General features: G+C 42.5%; 3 protein-coding genes across 4 annotated transcripts; 2 read left to right on the top strand and 1 right to left on the bottom strand.

Moving 5' to 3' along the window:
* The first annotated feature begins 4,514 nt into the window (after nt 1-4,514).
* Nucleotides 4,515-6,774, top strand: larp6b (La ribonucleoprotein 6, translational regulator b). Of its 2 annotated transcripts, none has more exons than XM_023971699.3 (4): nt 4,515-4,717; nt 4,857-4,981; nt 5,225-5,441; nt 5,567-6,774. In XM_023971699.3, the coding sequence occupies exons 1-4, from the start codon at nt 4,673-4,675 to the stop codon at nt 6,677-6,679; spliced, it is 1,500 nt and encodes a 499-aa protein (XP_023827467.1). In that variant the 5' UTR covers nt 4,515-4,672; the 3' UTR covers nt 6,680-6,774. The 2 variants fall into 2 exon arrangements, with proteins under 2 accessions (XP_023827467.1, XP_023827468.1); XM_023971700.3 differs by having other exon boundaries at nt 4,642-4,717; nt 4,885-4,981.
* Nucleotides 6,775-7,959: 1,185 nt separating this feature from the next.
* On the bottom strand, nt 7,960-9,767 carry LOC111952791 (vimentin-type intermediate filament-associated coiled-coil protein). Its single transcript, XM_023971701.2, has 3 exons — nt 9,457-9,767; nt 9,143-9,357; nt 7,960-8,991 (listed from the first exon to the last, which is right to left on the bottom strand). Exons 1-3 carry the CDS (start codon nt 9,484-9,486, stop codon nt 8,637-8,639), a joined length of 600 nt encoding a protein of 199 aa, XP_023827469.1. The 5' UTR covers nt 9,487-9,767; the 3' UTR covers nt 7,960-8,636.
* Nucleotides 9,768-10,013: 246 nt separating this feature from the next.
* On the top strand, nt 10,014-12,325 carry LOC111953085 (NADH dehydrogenase [ubiquinone] 1 alpha subcomplex subunit 11). Its single transcript, XM_023972178.2, has 4 exons — nt 10,014-10,131; nt 10,567-10,659; nt 11,647-11,769; nt 12,136-12,325. The coding sequence occupies exons 1-4, from the start codon at nt 10,053-10,055 to the stop codon at nt 12,246-12,248; spliced, it is 408 nt and encodes a 135-aa protein (XP_023827946.1). The 5' UTR covers nt 10,014-10,052; the 3' UTR covers nt 12,249-12,325.
* Nucleotides 12,326-17,792: the final 5,467 nt, after the last annotated feature.

Here is a 17,792-nt window from a genome sequence, read left to right as displayed (position 1 = left end):
AATAATAATGAAAACAAAGATAACTAAGGCCAGGGTGTGACAAGATGCTCCATGTAGACCGAAATTACACACTGATCTTCAGCCTTTTCAGTCACAATCGATAATAGTCACCCATCAGAGTATTCTCAATTTAATATATTTATTATTATTATTATTATTATTGTGTGAAATAGTTTTGATATTGTTTAGGTGTACTTTTGATGGACAAGCAACTTGTTGGATGAAGGGGCAGGGAGGAAAAAACATACTCCCAAAAACTGCTTATAACAAATTCTGCCTTAATTTTGCCGGACCCCAGGAAAAGTAGCTGCTGTCTTGGGGATCCATAATAAATACAAATGCTTGTGTTTTGTGATTTAGAAATTGTAACAATGTCAGTGTGTTTTAAAGAAAAGTCAAGGATGGGGACAATGGCACTGTGTACAGCATGTGTGTGTTCTTCAGCAGTCTTGTGGGCTTCTTCCAAAGTTACTCTTAGTTTCAACACAAGGACATGTGCGCCAGTTGAAGAAAGTAAGACAGGGTAAAACACAACATTGTGAATGTAGTTGTTTAATGTGTTGTCAACATAATTGGGTCAGGTAGCCTGGTGGAACAAGACAGATACATTTATACCGCTCCCCTCTAACGCAACTTTCATCCTCCCTGGTAACTTTTGACAATTCAACTACTAATGCTACATGATTGATTTGAGAAAGTTCATTGTGTGTGTGTGAGAAAATGTCTCACTTACATTTAAATGATGTCCATCACCCACACTTTGGAATCCAGGACCTGGGTGAATTCCTCTGGCATCTCAAGGTATGATGTGTAGGTGTTGGGGGATCTCCAAAACACATCCGCAGGTGTGTGATTGGGGCTTCTCACAAAGTCACTCTTGGGCTCAACAAAGTAGACGTGAATGGCTGAAGACACAAGGACATCTGCACCTGTATAAAGACACAAGGACATCTGCACCTGTATAAGAAGGTAAGACAGAACAGAGAAACAGTAAATTACATTTGCATTTAACCTCCATAGAAGCAATATCAAACAAAACACACGCTAGGTGGTGGGCTACTTAATTATCATTGTTCAACAATCTGAGAAATTGCTTTAGGCAGTTTGTTGAGCAGTTATGGATGTACTTCTTTAAAAAGTCCATGATCGTTTGTTCCCTCTTGATTAAGGTATCGTGTTTAACACCTGCAGCAACTCTTGCATGTTGGTGTGAGGCTCCCGAGAACCTAGTCAAAACCCCCAAGATGCAGTTGCAACCTTTTCAGTACGCTGTTCCAGCACTCAGCAATGTAGGCAGGATATGATTTCTTTGTGGGTGACTTCAAGTAGCATCTTCTGCCAGTTCATCTCATTGATCAGAATCTTGACATCATGTGCTCCCAGCAACTGACGAGCAATCTTGGATTGACTGCTCGACGATTACCTTTTCCTCACTTGGTATAGACTCCAAAAATGTTGCCAAGAAGTCTTCAGATTTGATCTGTTCTCCAAGGCAGTGTTGCAGAAATGGCTTGGCCAATGCTAAAGGGAAGTAGCCTACCATGTTATAGCCAAGGATCATCACTTTTGCAACAATTTCCCACGAGTCCATCATGTCATGGGAATTTTCATGGTCCCACTTGTGCACTTCCTCATGAATGTTTCCCAGTATTCACTTAAGGCGTCTCTCAGCACTCCACAATGGGCCTCACCTTTCTCTGTCGTGCCATTGGGTAGAATAATTTCTCTCTCTAAAATGGTGTCTTCTTCAGAAACACTCCCATCTTGAATGGCAGCATTCAGGTCTTGGAACACATTTCCTCTACGAATTCTGATTCTGGGTATCCTTTGCGGGGTGGGGATAGGCCTCGGCGTTGAAAATAACATAACGTCAATTGGAAGCGCATCATCAAGCAAAGCATTCATCATCTAGAAAAGCATATCCCACTTGAATTTCTTTGTCCATTGATATTGATACACACAGTATTTTGTCACTCAAACCTGATATTTCAACCATTGGTTGTGAGGGGGTATCAAGAGCCTCCTGTCTGTTGTAGCAGATGCAAATGTTTTTGTGAGTGGAGGGAGTGGTAAGCTTGAAGGCCGATGGGATTGTCCTCTGTGTCAATTTCCTCTGATTCCCGGCTTTCTTTGCGGCGAATGGTAATGTCCCCTGTGCTGATTTCCTCCAATTCCAGGCTTTCGTCGTCAGATGAGAAAACATTGGCGATTCTGTTGTACTTAGTTCTGTTATTCTTCTCTGTAGAGATAGAGGCAGCTGCCTTGAGACTTTCATCTGCCGCATAGTTTTTTTTGTTTGTTGCTGGATATAGTCTTAAAATGTTTCAAACTTTTCGTTCGTATTGTTCGACCAATGTAGTAGATGGGTCTAGGTCTTCCTCAGTAAAGTCTTGCATGGTGAGACATGCCATAGTTTGCTTTTTCTATTTGGAAAGAAAAGTGCCTTACTTACCTCCAACAGCTCTGCCATTGTAACCATCTTTGCTGCCTTTAATTGTCTTGTCTCACCACCTTTCTTTATCTGTGACTTGGCAGAATGAGTTGACACCAACTTGTTCCAGCCATACAATTTGGAAAGTACATTCTGTTTTCTAATCGTTGGCATTTCCAAAGTTTTGCTGACTTCTCATTACTTTTCTTTCAGTGTTTAAAATGTTCTATATCCCTCTCTGCAGCTTTGGATACACTTGATCCCTGGAGAGCGGCCACTTCTCTTTTGCAGAGCGGCCACTTCTCTTTTGCAGTACTGCCTTAAGATCACCAAATCTGGGCACGTATTGTGTGAGTTGAGCATCCGTTATGCCCTCGACGGCACTGCAGTCAATCTGAAAACAAAGGAGGAAAATAGTTACAGCTTTGAGCAAGTAACTTTATTTGATGGATGGTTATAGTGGATGGATGAATAAATGAAGATGTAATAGATAGATAGCTCAATTAAAGCAAGAATCCATAACTGAAATAATAAAAAGCTGAGGAATGGGCCTGGAGAAATGTAACCACTCAAATTCATACACAGAGCTATGGATGCAAGGACTGACCATCCATGATATCAAAGTTAAAACAAGCTTATATTTTGGGTTCTGATAGGATGCGACAGTTGAACTAAGCTCATGAGGCATTTCTAAGTTATATTCTTAAAGAATCAATATATCTCTCATTAATCTATAAGTCAAAAAATGGATGTCACAAACACAGCGGTGTGAGAGACAAACTGTGCCCCAACTATCCCACTGCCCACAAACAGGAGAATTATATACATCTGGCTAGGCAGCAGCACTGTCCTTTCAGCACCACTGAGTTGATCTGCTATACCAGGGTTTCCCGAACTCGGTCCTGAGGCCCCCCCTGAGTGCACATTTTGGTTTTTGCCCTAGCACTTCACAGCTGATTCAAATAATCAAAGCATGATGAGTTTAATATTTTAATCAGCTGTGTAGTACTAGGGCAAAAAACAAAAACGTGCACCCAGGGGGGAACCCAGGACCGAGTTTGGGAAACCTGCCCTATACTTGTCCAATGAGCGGAGGCAAAGCACTGTCCATTCAGCATTACTGAATGTCGGCTGCTGTCTCAACTCCCCATGGCTAGAACTTCTTGTAGCCTACTTCCTAATTTCGCCATTGTTTGGTTGAATTTGCTTTGTTTGTCATGCATGTGTTGCAGTCAGTTGCAGTGTGGTCGGTGTGGTGCATACATTGGATTTATGAATGTATGAGTCAAACTGTATGTGTAGACGGCTTGACAGAAATGGTAGCAGAAGGTGAATGTTGAACTGTTGTTGCATACATATCCAGATGATGCTGCGCAATGATGCTGTCAGTGTGTTCGAAGCGTCACCTTCTGCTACCATTTCTGTCAAGCCGCATACGTTTGATAAATCCAATTTATGCACCACATCAAACGCAATGCTGTAAGGCAAACGCAGCGTTCAATTGGAATTGAATGTAATTGTGGTGTACCAAAATGCAATAACTCTGTCGGTGTGACCGAACCGTTACTGTCAGCTAGCTACATAAGCAATTATAAATCGTTTACCTGTTTTAATTGATCTCAGACTATGGTTCCATCAGCAGCATMATTTCTGGCAAAGGGGTGCAGACACAATGAATGGAAAAACACGCATATTCCGAGGATTATTAAAATTGAGGGAATTAAAAACCTGAGGGAATTAATACAAAATATGAGGGAACTGATAAAAAAATATATAATTGCAATGGATGAAAAAAAAATCTGAGGGAATGGATAAAAAAAAAAACAACAACAACCAAGGAAGGGGTTAGTATGGCAGTTTTTTTCTCTCCACAATGACGCCTAAGGGGCTCCATACCAATTAGATCAGCTTTGAAAAAGAACTGATGTAATTGGTCAAAAGACCAAATAGCGGGAAAAAAATATCAGAATTGGGCTGCCTGTCTAAACAGTGACACAGATAAAGTACCGTGAACAACAATTATATGAAGATTCGATTTAGGACTGAATGTGTGGACTTCAAAAACAAGGGAAAACTGCTCACACAACGGTATAAGCAATGGTAGTGTAGAATACCAAATGTAAACACCTGATTTTCCTTGATTGCATCCATCAAACATGTCATTATCCAATGGTCAAGTTCTCTCAATTGTGACGTAAGGGCCACCAGAAATTAGAATTTCTAAAAATATTCCATGTCAACATGTGCGGTGGAGACTGGGGAAACGTCGGGCACAGAGGATATCAGGTAGGCTAATTTAAAGTCAATACTTTTGCTTTGTAACTTCAGGTAATGGTTACATATAAAGTAAACTACGAACATGCTCAACACACATACATGTAGGCTACAAATCATCTGAGTTTATCGATATAAAAATTCGTTTCAGTCTCACAACATGTCTTCACCAACTGCAGACGTCTTCCGATGTGGCTTGCAAATGTATCAGCTGTCCCCAGATTCAAAGCGGCTTGGGTCATACACGGAGGACAGAACATATGATAGTTTGGATGGGTAAGAGCCCATGTTACAGATTACTGTAATATCTGATAATCAATTTAAATGTGTCATGTTTTAAAATGAATTGTTCAGACTTACAGGGACCAGCTTGGTCATTATAAAAACATGATCAGAAATATAGGCTTATTTTCTTGTTCAAGTGTAGTATGTGCATTCAACACCTCATTCGAGGTTTACTCAATGTCAAAATACACAATGTTTATCAACTTTTGAATGTTGATATCAATGGTTCTGCAGAAGCTCCACAGAGTTGACTGATGTGTTTGAAGAAGAGGACTGTATTCAGGATGAAGGCTGGAGTACCCCTGTTGCAGACCTGAAACAGAAAATTGCAGCTCGGCTAGAAAACTATCTTACCAATGAGAGCCTGTCTGAAGATGCCTTTTTACTGAAACATGTTCAGAGGAACAAGAAGGGCTACGTCAGTGTGAAGTTACTAACTTCATTCAAAAAGGTAGGATTTATAGATTACTTTGTTATTGAAAACTACCCTGTTCACCGCTTTGGCCTGCACTGACATGTCTTTTGGTAACAAGTATAACCTTTGAACATTACTAACCTAAACATTCTGTGTCGTAGATCAGGGAGCTCACACGTGACTGGCGAACCACTCTGGCTGCAGCTCGCACCACGCAGCAGTTGGAAGTCAACGAGGAGGGAACCAAGGTGCGACGGCGGGACCCAGTGCCCGACTGGCTACTGTGTGTCCCCACCAGCAAGCTGCTGCTGGCCTGGAACCTCCTGGGAGGAGAGGACAACGATGAGGAGAGCGTAGCCCCGGGGGTGGAGCAGCAGGGCCTGATGGAGACAGCCATGAGACTATTTGGCTGCCACGGCACCATCACGTCCCTCCGCATCCTGCGCCCAGGGAAGGAGATCCCTGCCGAGCTCAAGAGGTATGCAAAGAAACACATGGAGCTGGGGCGTAAGGTGTGTGCCGTGGTGGAGTATGAGTACCTGGAGGGGGCACGGAGGGCCTTTGAGGCCCTGCAGGCTGAGGAGCAGCTACAGGGGAACAGGGCGGTACGCGTGGTACTCCTAGGCAGCAGGGGCACCAGGAAACCAAGGGGCAGCCAGGACCGCACAGAGGAAGAGTCTGAGGACGGCATCGAGAATATGTGCTCGAGGAAGCCCAACCGCAAGGGCAGGCGCTACCCGGGCTACTCCCTGGAGGACTCTGCCCTCTACAGCTCGTCTGAGTCTGACTTCGCCCCCGCCTCGCCCAGGCCCAACCGCAGGGTCACACGACCTCAGGCTCTGTACGGCAGCCCCCTGGCCATCCCCCGGGTGTCCTCCTTCCGCTCAGACCCCTACAAGAACCCAGTTTGTAGCCCTGTGGGGAGCCCCCTCCTGCCCCGCAAGCTGTTCCCCAGTGGCCACACTCCGTCCCCGCTGGCCGCTCCAGAGATCAGCAGCAGCCCTGTATCCAGTGGCAATGGAAGCTTTGGCAGCAGGAGCAAGTGCTCCGGGGACTATTCCCAGGAAAGTTTGGGATTTGTGGGGAGTCCCTGGGTCCAGCGTCGGAAGACTGCCGCCCAGGCATTTTTTCCTGACAAAGGTGGGCCCCTCTCGCCTGGCCTGCCCAAGAGGCCACTGGGCGTGGTGGATGTTCTGCGCCAGCCGCTTGGCCCTGATGGCACTAAAGGCTTCTACAACTGCATTGGCAGGGGGAAGCTGGTAGTGCAGCAATGATTAAGCCTGGCCAAATGTACCTCTGCCCAAAGCAAGGAATGATTTGATCTTAATGTAACCACCATAGTGGCCACAATTACTTTTGATTGTCTCAATGTTTATCTAAATGAAATGAAATGGGAGGGGTCACGATGGTCAAACTTATGAAAATGTTATTTTGTATTGATTAATAAAGATTACGATGTACTTTCAACAGTTCTTTGTTATTTCCCTTTATGCCCAGTATGGACAAAAAATTATTCAGAATATGCAATGATATCTCAGTACATTACTATTCTGGGGTAAAACATGGTTTCATTCCTGCCTCAACTGCTAAAGACACATATGCGGTTATCTGAACTTCCCTAGCATAACTTCTAATGTGTGCGTCTCCATCAGGATAATGTTCTCAAAATGTCAAGTCCCACAGGGGCARTGGCCACCATAGTCTGTCAGGCACCATTCCCTGTGCCAGCATGTCTTCTAGTGGGGTATGTTTTACAAAGATAGTATTGTTTTTTTGTTCTCTCACACGGCCAAGTTATTTTTCCAAGAAAATGGTGTATGAATAATTTATTCATGTAGCAGACTGCCCTGTTTAAGCATTCCTCATTGAACAGAAATACCTATTCTCATTTCTTCATTGACTATGACCGTAACATGAACAGCGTGAGCAACACACATTTTACAGTTCAGAGGCAATATGCAACTGTGCCCATGCTAAAGGTAGTGACCACAAACGGAACAGTTTAAGCAGCACAATCATGCAGTTGTACTGAAAGAAAAAGCAGACAACATACTTTAAGCCAACACTATATATTGCTTCTATAATGATTAAGCAAAACTGTAGAATATAAAAAGAGTACAAGGCATGGTTGTGATGTCATGATAAACTACATTTGTAGATTTAATACAATGTTCAATCAGGAAGGCTGATCTGAATGCTTGTTTAAACATAATTCACTTTGTATTCTATGCCCGTAGAATAGAAAATCAGCATAGCATCTCGTTTCATCTCCTTCCCATTAGCCACGTGCGGAATGTCATTCACCCATTTACCTTATAGCCTATAAGCGTGGCACAATGCACATTCCTCACGCTTGCCATTTAACCTATGGGTTCACTCTTACCACCTTCCTCTCGACCAATGGGTCTAAATCTTGTGATGTATTTATGTCAATTTACCCTTGTTTTCATACTTGCTGTTTTTCAGCAATAGTTTGACAACCATCCACCTCCCTACCACCACCTATAATAACCTTAAAGGCAATCATTGGAACTTTCCTTCCACTATGAAAAAAATAACCACTGATTCTGACCTTACTGGAATGTGACATCTATGTAGCAGCTTATGTAATGTATGAATGAAGCAAACGTTGCATAGACTTGCTTCACTGAAGCAAATATTGATGCCAGTAAGAGGCTACTGTGTGTCATGTTTACAAGGGAGTAACTACAATCCCTGAAAATAAAACTTTAAAATTAATTGTTACTTTAAAAGAAATTATTAAAAAGTGTATACTACATATACAAAGCATGGGATGGATTGGAACCTAGCCTTGCAGGTGCTGCAGGTGTACTTTCTGAACTTTGACCTGCTGAACACTGACCATAGAGGTCCTGTTTACACTAATTCCAAATATTTGATATTACAGTATAAAAATATAGCAGTTAAAACAGTAACAGACGATAACCAGATGTCTATACATTTCAAGTCTGGTTAAGACATGGAATCAAGGCAGATTAGTTTCTCTCCATTTGGTTACATCAAAGGCTTCATAACGTGTCAAGCAGTTCCCCCACATTCATGTAAGATGTTAAGTTGTAAGTCATCTGCTTAACATACAGAACTACTAGGAGCATWAAAAAAAACGACATGCATGATGTTTTGAAATTACTCATGCCTCTACTTCAAGTACTATCCTCTTCTAGAACCTTTTCAGCTCTAACCTATGTAACTCTTCTCAGGGGCCTTGTACTATACCGTTGTTCCAAACACTATCTCATCCAGCTCCTGGTCATCCATGTCATCCTCACTGAGGGAGAAGTCTTTGTGGTTAGAGATGCGGTTGGGACTGCAGTTTGACTCCCCGTCTGTGAGGGACGTATTGGCAGTGGGTTCACCCATCCCCACAACTGGCCCAAGTCTTTCTGCCTCAGCCATATGGGACAGCATACTGTCTAGTAAAGGCCTGCTCTTGCAGATGTTGTCCAGGAGCTGGCAGCGATGTTGCAACTGTCCTATCATAGCATCCTTCTCCTTGCCCATGTTCTGAAACCTCTGGATGGTCTCTTCTGACTTACACAGCTTCTCGTGGAGGTAGTGAATCTCTCTAGAGAAATGAGATGAGACATGATTGATCACCTTTAAAAACACGCTTCTGCAGTCTCGCGCACACAATGCACATATTAAATAACAATGGTTGGGGACATTAAACAAGAGCTTTGGCAATGCCCCGAAGAGACAAGACCTCAATCACTTACTTATCCTTGGCCTCAGCGATCTCCTGGGTAGCAGCCCTCAGTTGCTCGTCCTTCCTGATGAGACTCTCTGCTTGCTCCCTCACGGTGTTATCTGCTGCCTCGAGCCACTGTTCCAGCTCTGCTACCCGCCTGTGCACAGCGACCAGGTGTGCGTTCGCCTCCCGAATTTGGACTGGTGATGGCGAGGACATGTCACATGAGGAATATGGTACGACCTAAAGTCAAGTTACAACAGCACACCGTAGAAGATTGATTAACGATCAAATAAGAGAGCAATGAATGATCACTTGAAATCTCGTGAAAACGCATTTCACCGGAGGGCTGGTGTTTACTCTTCCTGCCATGCCTGCACCTTCTTCAGCGTTTGTTCCTCGTTAAACTGAACCAAAAAATATTGTTCCGTGTCCAGAAAAAAAGTATTGATTATGTTATGCTAACCAGCTACCGACACGTCATCCTACGAGATTCTAAGCTCCAAAACTCATAAGAAATGCATCAATATATCATTTAATTGATTCATTACGAACAACATGCCTCGAGCTATATACTCGTTCGTTATCTGCACTGTTTTGAAATAAAAGGCTGGATAACTTGAATGAACTTTGAAACTGATTCTCTTTGTAACCTGTGGATTAAACTCCGCCCCGGAAACAGTAGTGTTGACAGCTTTACATACAATGTAGAAAAGTTGTCAGTGTGTGATGTTGTTTTATATGTAGCTAATAACACATTGAAAAAGTAATTGTATTTTAAACTTTTTTTAAAAAGTCAACAGAATACTTTTCATAAGATGTTTGTTTAGCTAATACATATTTATCAATAAAGTTTTCCAATATTTAAAGTGTCGTCTTCTTTCCCCCCCATCTCGCGATATTTCCCCAATGTCTGTGTCCTTCATGTGAAATCCAAAATGGGTTATTGGGATCTGCAAGAGGGGAAGGATTGTATCGAGAAAACATGGATCACCACCAAATTGGGCACAGCTCTAGGTATCTAAATCTAGCACAAAGAAATACATTGTGGAAATTAGCTAGCTGGCGGTAAAGAGCAGTAAAGTAACACTAGACCCCATAACCGGTTAACGTTAGCTAGCTGCCAAGCTAACTAGCCATAGCATAGTTAACTGTCATTCTAACTAGTGCTAGCTTACTGTACTAGTAAGTAATGTGTTGTTTTCAACGAATGTAACGTCAGCTAACGTTGTTCAGTTAGCTAGTTGTTTAGCCAGCAGTTGCTGTCAGGCAGTACAGCTAAGGCAGTAAATTAAACTATGGATTTTGAATGATGTTTACCAGTTAGCTAGCAAACTAATCATAGCTAACATTCTTGTGACTTTGAAAGACAAAATTACTTGTCAAGTAGGTAGCTAGCTAGTTAACCCAATGCACAGTAATCTAACAGCCAATTTTTATTTTTACACACAGGGTTGGTGGGTTCAGCCTATCACATTGTGGCATTCCAGCCTGATTCCGCAATCCAAGCTGTTCAGAGAGCCACAAATGGCACAGTAACCATGGGTATACATGTCTCTAATCTCATACACTGATAATAATCACCTGGCTTGCTGCCATGAAGGTATCCAATCTTACACTTAAATACCTAGTGACACCTCCTAGACCAGTAGCCAACAATGTTCAGGCTAGAATGTTATCTCCGATCAGTACACTACATTTGTCAAGAAGATTTAGTCCAAGGGCCGTATCCACAAAGCATCTCAGTTGGACTGCTGATCTAGGGTCTGTTCGTATAATCTTATTCAGTATGGTCTAAAATGCAAAACTGATCCTAGATCAGCACTCAGCTTTGTGGATATGGGCCCAGGTCACAATGCTGAAATGTACCTAATAAACACGGAGTCTCTACAGTTGCCTCGTTTGAGTGATGGTGAAAGTGTCCATTTGATCTTAGTGTTTCAATGGTGATCAGATTTTTTGGGGGGTGATCAGATATTTGTCATAAGGAGTTGTAAACAAACATACAGTTWAGGTGGGTTTATGCCAGTATATGTTAATTTAGGGCTCTATTCAATCATATTCACTTTAGCCAACATCAACATAGCAGTTGTTTTGGCAGTGTCAGAGTGTAATTGTGTTAGAGCTGTCAAATCCACAAGTGACACCTGTCATTATACCTAAAGTGAACATTGCTATTAGCTGCATGGAGTTGCATTGCAAGAGATCCCATGCAGCCTTGTTTACACGTTAGAACAGTGGAATGTGAGATGTAATTTACACCTTGATTAAGCTGATAGAAATCCTCATTATTTAATGATTTTCAATTTGAGAGTCATTACATTTTATATAGCCTACACTTTCTTGTTCTGAACGGGACAGGTGTGGCTTTGTGAAAATGATCAAGTACAGCTGCTCACCGATTTGACAGTTCCAATGCAGTTACACTGCCAAAACATCAGTTATGCCGGTGTCGACTATCGCCGGTTAGGCCTAATGCTTGATCTGATTGAATCCAGGCCTTAATTGGATTTATCTTTCCTTCCATGACAGCTGCCTTGGGGGCGATCTTTGGAATGACCACTTGTCTAGCTGCACAGGCCCGGGATGCTCCTGATGATCCGGTGAACTATTTCCTCGGAGGCTGTGCATCAGGAGTCTTTCTTGGAGCTCGTAGTGAGTAGGCTATATTACATAGTATGCTGAAGATTTGGGTTACATGCAGTAGGAACAAACTTTTTGAAACAGATAAATAAAATGAGCATTCTTATTGGATAAGTTTGGGTGGAACCTCCTCCGTTTCAAAGCATTTTCTTCCGGAGTTTAATTCTAAAAAGTGGTATTTTCCCTTCTGCCCTTGTTAACATCCCACATAGTTACCATCATATTGCTGTCATCTATCAAGCGCTATAAGAACTTTGTAGGGCAGTGAACATCTTCTCATCGCCAGATGATGTTTGCTTGAGATACAGAGGGGCATCAGAGATTATCCCCTCTTTCTTTTCCACTAATAACATGTCTTTTTTTCTCTATGATACACAGCTCACAGTGCATTGACGGGCACGACGGCGTGTATTGGGCTGGGGACACTGGCCATGTTCACCAAGGTGGGCAAGATGGAGGGCTGGAGATTAGCGGGACCACCCAGGATGTAAACAGCCCAAGGGGGAGACTATATATTGACATGTATATTGTATATTAAATATTCCTTGAATAAACTTGTGTAAAAGAGTGTCTACGACAGTCTGTATCCTGCACCTCCCTGCTTTAGCCACATGGTGGAGACATTGGCTATCTTCCCAGACAATTTGCACCAATCAACTGCAATTGAAGATCGTGTGTGTGTCAACTTAAACAGTGGTGTAAAGTACTTAAGTAAAAATACTTTAATGTACTACTTAAGTTTTTTTAAATTATATATCTGTGATTAATAATTTATATTTTTGACAACTTTTACTCCACTACATTCCAAAATCAAATAATAATGTACTTTTYCCATACATTTTTCCTGATAAAAGTACTCGTTACATTTTGGGAGAGAAATGGTCCAATTCACACACTTATCAAGAGAACATCCCTGGTCAACCCTACATGCTTCGTTTGTCAATGATGTAGGAGTGTTGGAGTGTGTTCCTGGCTATCAGTAAATTTAAAAATACAAACAAAATTGGGATGTCTGGTTTGCTTATTATAAGTAATGTGAAGTGATTTATACTTTTACTTTTGATACTTAAGTATACTTGACTAGAACCAACACATTTGATCATATTACTCCAGTGCTAGCCTCTACACTGGCTTCCTGTTAAGCCATGGGATCTAACCTACAAAGCATTACATGGGCTTGCTCCTACCTATCTTTCCGATTTGGTCTTGCTGTACATACCTACACGTACGCTACGGTCACAAAACGCAGGCCTCCTAACTGTCCCTAGAATTTCTAAACAAACAGCTGGAGGCAGGGCTTTCTCCTATAGAGCTCCATTTTTATGGAATGGTCTGCCTACCCATGTGAAAGACACAGAYCCGGTCTCAACCTTTAAGTCTTTATTGAAGACTCATCTCTTCAGTAGGTCCTTGCTGTCTCTGCCTAGCCGGTTCCCCTCTCTCCACTGGGATTCTCTGCCTCTAACCCTATTACAGGGGCTGAGTCACTGGCTTACTGGTGCTCTTCCACTCATTTGAGTGGGTTGAGTCATTGACGTGATCTTCCTGTCTGGGTTGGCGCCCCCCCCTTGGGTTGTGCCGTGGCAGAGATCTTTGTGGGCTATACTCTGCCTTGTCTCAGTATTGTAAGTTGGTGGTTGAAGATATCCCTCTAGTGGCGTGGGGGCTGTGCTTTGGCAAAGTGTGTGGGGTTATATCCTGCCTGTTTGGCCCTGTCCAGGGGTTTCATCGGATGGAGCCACAGTGTCTCCTGACCCCTCCTGTCTCAGCCTCCAGTATTTATGCTGCAGTAGTTTATGTGTTTGGGGACTAGGGCCAGTCTGTTATATCTGGAGTATTTCTCCTGTCTTATCCGGTGTCCTGTGTGAATTTAAGTATGCTCTCTTTAATTCTCTTTCTCCCTTTCTTTCTTTCTCTCTCTCGGAGGACCTGAGCCGTAGGACCATGCCTCAGGACTACCTCGCCTGATGACTCCTTGCTGTCTCCAGTCCACCTGGCCGTGCTGCTGCTCCAGTTTCAACTGTTCTGCCTGCGGCTATGGAATCCTGACCTGTTCACCGGACGTGCTACCTGAGCGGTAGAGATACTCTGAATGATCGGCTATGAAAAGCCAACTGACATTTAGTCCTGAGGTGCTGACCTGTTGCACCCTCGACATCCACTGTGATTATTATTATTTGCCCCTGCTAGTCATCTCTGAACATTTKAACATCTTGGCCATGTTCTGTTATTATCTCCACCCGGCCCAGCCAGAAGAGGACTGGCCACCCCTCATAGCCTGGTTTCTCTCTAGGTCTCTTCCTAGGTTTTGGCCTTTCTMGGGAGTTTTTCCTAGCCACCGTGCTTCTACACCTGCATTGCTTGCTGTTTGCGGTTATAGGCTGGGTTTCTGTATAGCACTTTGAGATATCAGCTGACGTAAGAAGGGCTTTATAAATAAATTTGATTTGATTTATTTAAAACCAAATACTTTTAGACTTCTCAAGTAGTATTTCTTTGAACCTTTATTTAACTAGACAAGTCAGATAAGAACAAATTCTTATTTACAATGACTGCCTACCCCGGCCAAACCCTCCCCTAACCCAGACAACGCTGGGCCAATTGTGCGCCGCCTTCTGGGACTGCCGATCATGGCCGGTTGTGATACAGCCCAGGATCAAACCAGGGTCTGAAGTGATGCCTCTAGCACTGAGATGCAGTGCCTTAGACCGCTGCGCCACTTGGGAGCCTTTAGTTTTACTAGGTTACTTTTACATGAGTCATTAAATATTAATTTTAATATTGTATGATACAGTACATAACGATATTAATAAAATTTTGCAATAGCCTCTCAATCAGCCATTTAGATCATAGTGTCATGCTCAGATTAACTATCAGAAGGGATTAGCCTCCCAAACAAACAAATAGTAAAACATTTATTGCTTTTGGCAACTGCTAAATTAGTAAAATATGTGACTGACTGGTTGAGAAAATGTACTTTGAACTCATTCATACACTGGTTGCCAACATCAGTGCAAAATAATGTTTTGTGGAAATGTATTAGAAAAACATTTTAGTCTAACACGGAACCCAAACCGGCTGTGCGCATGCGCCATCGTGCATAMATKTATTTTGTCCCACCACACCAAACGCGATCACGACACGCAGGTTAAAATATCAAAACAAACTCTGAACCAATTACATTAATTTGGGGACAGGTCGAAAAGCATTAAACATGTATGGCAATTTAGCTAGCTAGCTTGCACTTGCTAGTTAATTTGTCCTATTTAGCTAGCTTGCTGTTGCTAGCTAATTTGTCCTGGGATATAAACATTGAGTTGTTATTTTACCTGAAATGCACAACGACCTCTACTCCGACAATTAATCCACACATAAAACGGTCAACCGAATCGTTTCTAGTCATCTCTCCTCCTTCCAGGCTTTTTCTTCTCTTGACTTTATATTGCGATTGGCAACTTTCATAAATTAGGTGCATTACCGCCACTGACCTCATTCGTCTTCAGTCACCCACGCGGGTATAACCAATGAGGAGATGGCACGTGAGTACCTGCTTCTATAAACCAATGAGGAGATGGGAGAGTCAGGACTTGCAGCGCGATTTGCGTCACAAATAGAACCGATTTCTATTTTAGCCTTTGGCAACGCACACGCTCGTTGGCGCGCGCGAGCAGTGTGGGTGCAATAATTGAATAACATGGATTTCAAAATGTATTTTGTGACTCGAGCGGTGTGGTCAGCCTATTATCCACTCAACTCTAGATTGGGCAAGGCCACAAAATTGTCAGGAAATCTCAAATACAGACCTGATCAGAGTTGTTACTTTGTATCTGGACATCTTGGCACTAGGTCAATTGTCAATGGTCTTAATCCTCACAACGTATTAAAGAAAAAAAGTTTACTATCAGAACCCAAATGAACACATCTAACATGCTGACCAAACCGGATATGTCGCGTGCGCGAGCGCCGCAAAATAAATTTAGAAATCCATGTTATTCAATTATTGCACCCACACGCCAACGAGCGTCTGCATTGCCAAGGGCTAAAATAGAAGTAATTCCTATTTCTGACGCAGATCGCGCTGAAAGTCCTGCCTCTCCCATCTCCTCATTGGTTTATAGAAGCAGGTACCCACGTGCCATCTCCTCATTGGTTATACCCAYGTGGGTGATTGAAAGATGAACTTTGTTGCCGGTTGTCGTGGTAATACTATGAAAGTTTAGATGCGATCACCATGTAAGTTCAAAGATGAAAAAGCCTGGAAGGAGGAGAGATGACTAGAAACGATTCGGTTGGCCGTTTTATGTGTGGATTAATTGTCGGAGTAGAGGTCCTTGTGCATTTCAGGTAAAATAACAACTCAATGTTTATATCCCAGGACAAATTAGCTAGCAACATAGGACAAATTAGCTAGCAAGTGCAAGCTAACCAGCTAAATTGCCATACATGTTTAATGCTTTTCGACCTGTCCCCAAATGAATGTCATTGGTTCAGAGCTTGTTTTGATATTTTAACCTGAGTGTCATGATCGCGTTTGGTGTAGGGGGACAAAATACATTTATGCACGATAGCGCACGATGGCGCACGCGCACAGCCGGTTTGGGTTCCGTGTAAGATTCTCCCGCTTCTATAAAGAACTCTACACCTCTGATTGTAAATGCACACCAAGCCAGACTAAGAATTAAAAGCTCTTCTCAAGAGAGGAAGCCACCTCGCTGGGAGCCCAAATACTGCATCTCTCAATGAACTCAAAATGGGATTGGATAGCATGAATAAAGGCAAATCACCTGGATGGAACAGTATTCCTCCTGAGGTCTATTTAAAATGTTGGAATCAATTAGTTCCATTATTACTCAAAATTATTAACACAGCCGTTCACAAAGGTTTATTTGGGAGAGATGAGAATATAGCACAAATTTTGCTTTTATAAAAAAAGAGGAAAGGATGCCACGCAGTGTTCTCACTCTCGTCCCCTATCTTTGATTTTCCAAAATGTTGTTGTTCTGTCTCGAGACTTACCCAAATTGGTCCACACAGACCAAAGCGGGTTTGTTAAAAAAACGTTTAGGCAGAAAAAGATTTTGATACACTTGAATGGGTCATATTTCTGGTCTGTCTTGGAACGTATGGGAATTGTCAACCTCTCCCAAATGCATTGAAGATCGTAAATACATTCAGCTTCATCTCAAGTTTTAAAATGTATCTAACCAAATCAGTCCTACTGCCTCTCAAGACCCCGATGGTGGACTCCATCTCTGCTAAGGGAGAGGTCGAACTTTACACAATAGTTACCTGCAACAAAAATRGTGAGGGTCATGCTTTTTCAATTTCAGTCAGGGGGAGGGTTTAGTATTTTTTTTATTTAGTCTAGGGAGGTCATGTAATTTGTAATCAATTAAATGTCATATTGCTCAGTCTTTGAGAATGAGTTGCTTATTATAGTGTCTTGTGTGCCTGATGATGCCCTTCATCCCTGATTCTCTGCTGGGCATGCAATATCAAGTGTGCCTAGTGTGGTCTCAATACAATTATCCATAGCCTATACCAGCCTTTATCAATCCCTGGTCCGTGGACCTGTGCCGGTCTGTGGAAGAATGCTTGCCAGTCTGCAGCATATTTGTCTTGAATATGATAGTTTTTTATGTGGTCTGTGGAATATTCAAATATGTTGAGATATTTCAAATGCCCGCTTCTTGTAGGCCTATATATAGTTATTACTTATATGAAGAATTTCTTTGTTGCAAAGAGTTGCCTCAGAATACAACTGCAGGTGAAATATTCTGTGTTCTGAAGCAGTACATAACAGGACATGGATTATGATGGGACCGTTGTATCTGGATCTGCAGGCCTACYGAGGAAACTGCTGCTCAGCCTATCCATGCAGGAATGTGCAAGTGACAATTTCTAAGCAAATGATCAAATTGCTGATTTCAAGAAAAAGCTGTCTGTTTGGAGAGACTGAGTGGATAGTGGCATTTTCAATATGCTCCACCTATTCTCAACTCTGCCTGATGTGGGTGATGTAGACATGGATCACA

Source organism: Salvelinus sp. IW2-2015, linkage group LG26 (genome assembly GCF_002910315.2).
Source record: "Salvelinus sp. IW2-2015 linkage group LG26, ASM291031v2, whole genome shotgun sequence".
Lineage (NCBI taxonomy): Eukaryota > Metazoa > Chordata > Actinopteri > Salmoniformes > Salmonidae > Salvelinus > Salvelinus sp. IW2-2015.
The sequence above is the reverse complement of the archived record's forward strand: the minus strand, read 5'-3'. Positions and strand labels throughout refer to the sequence as shown.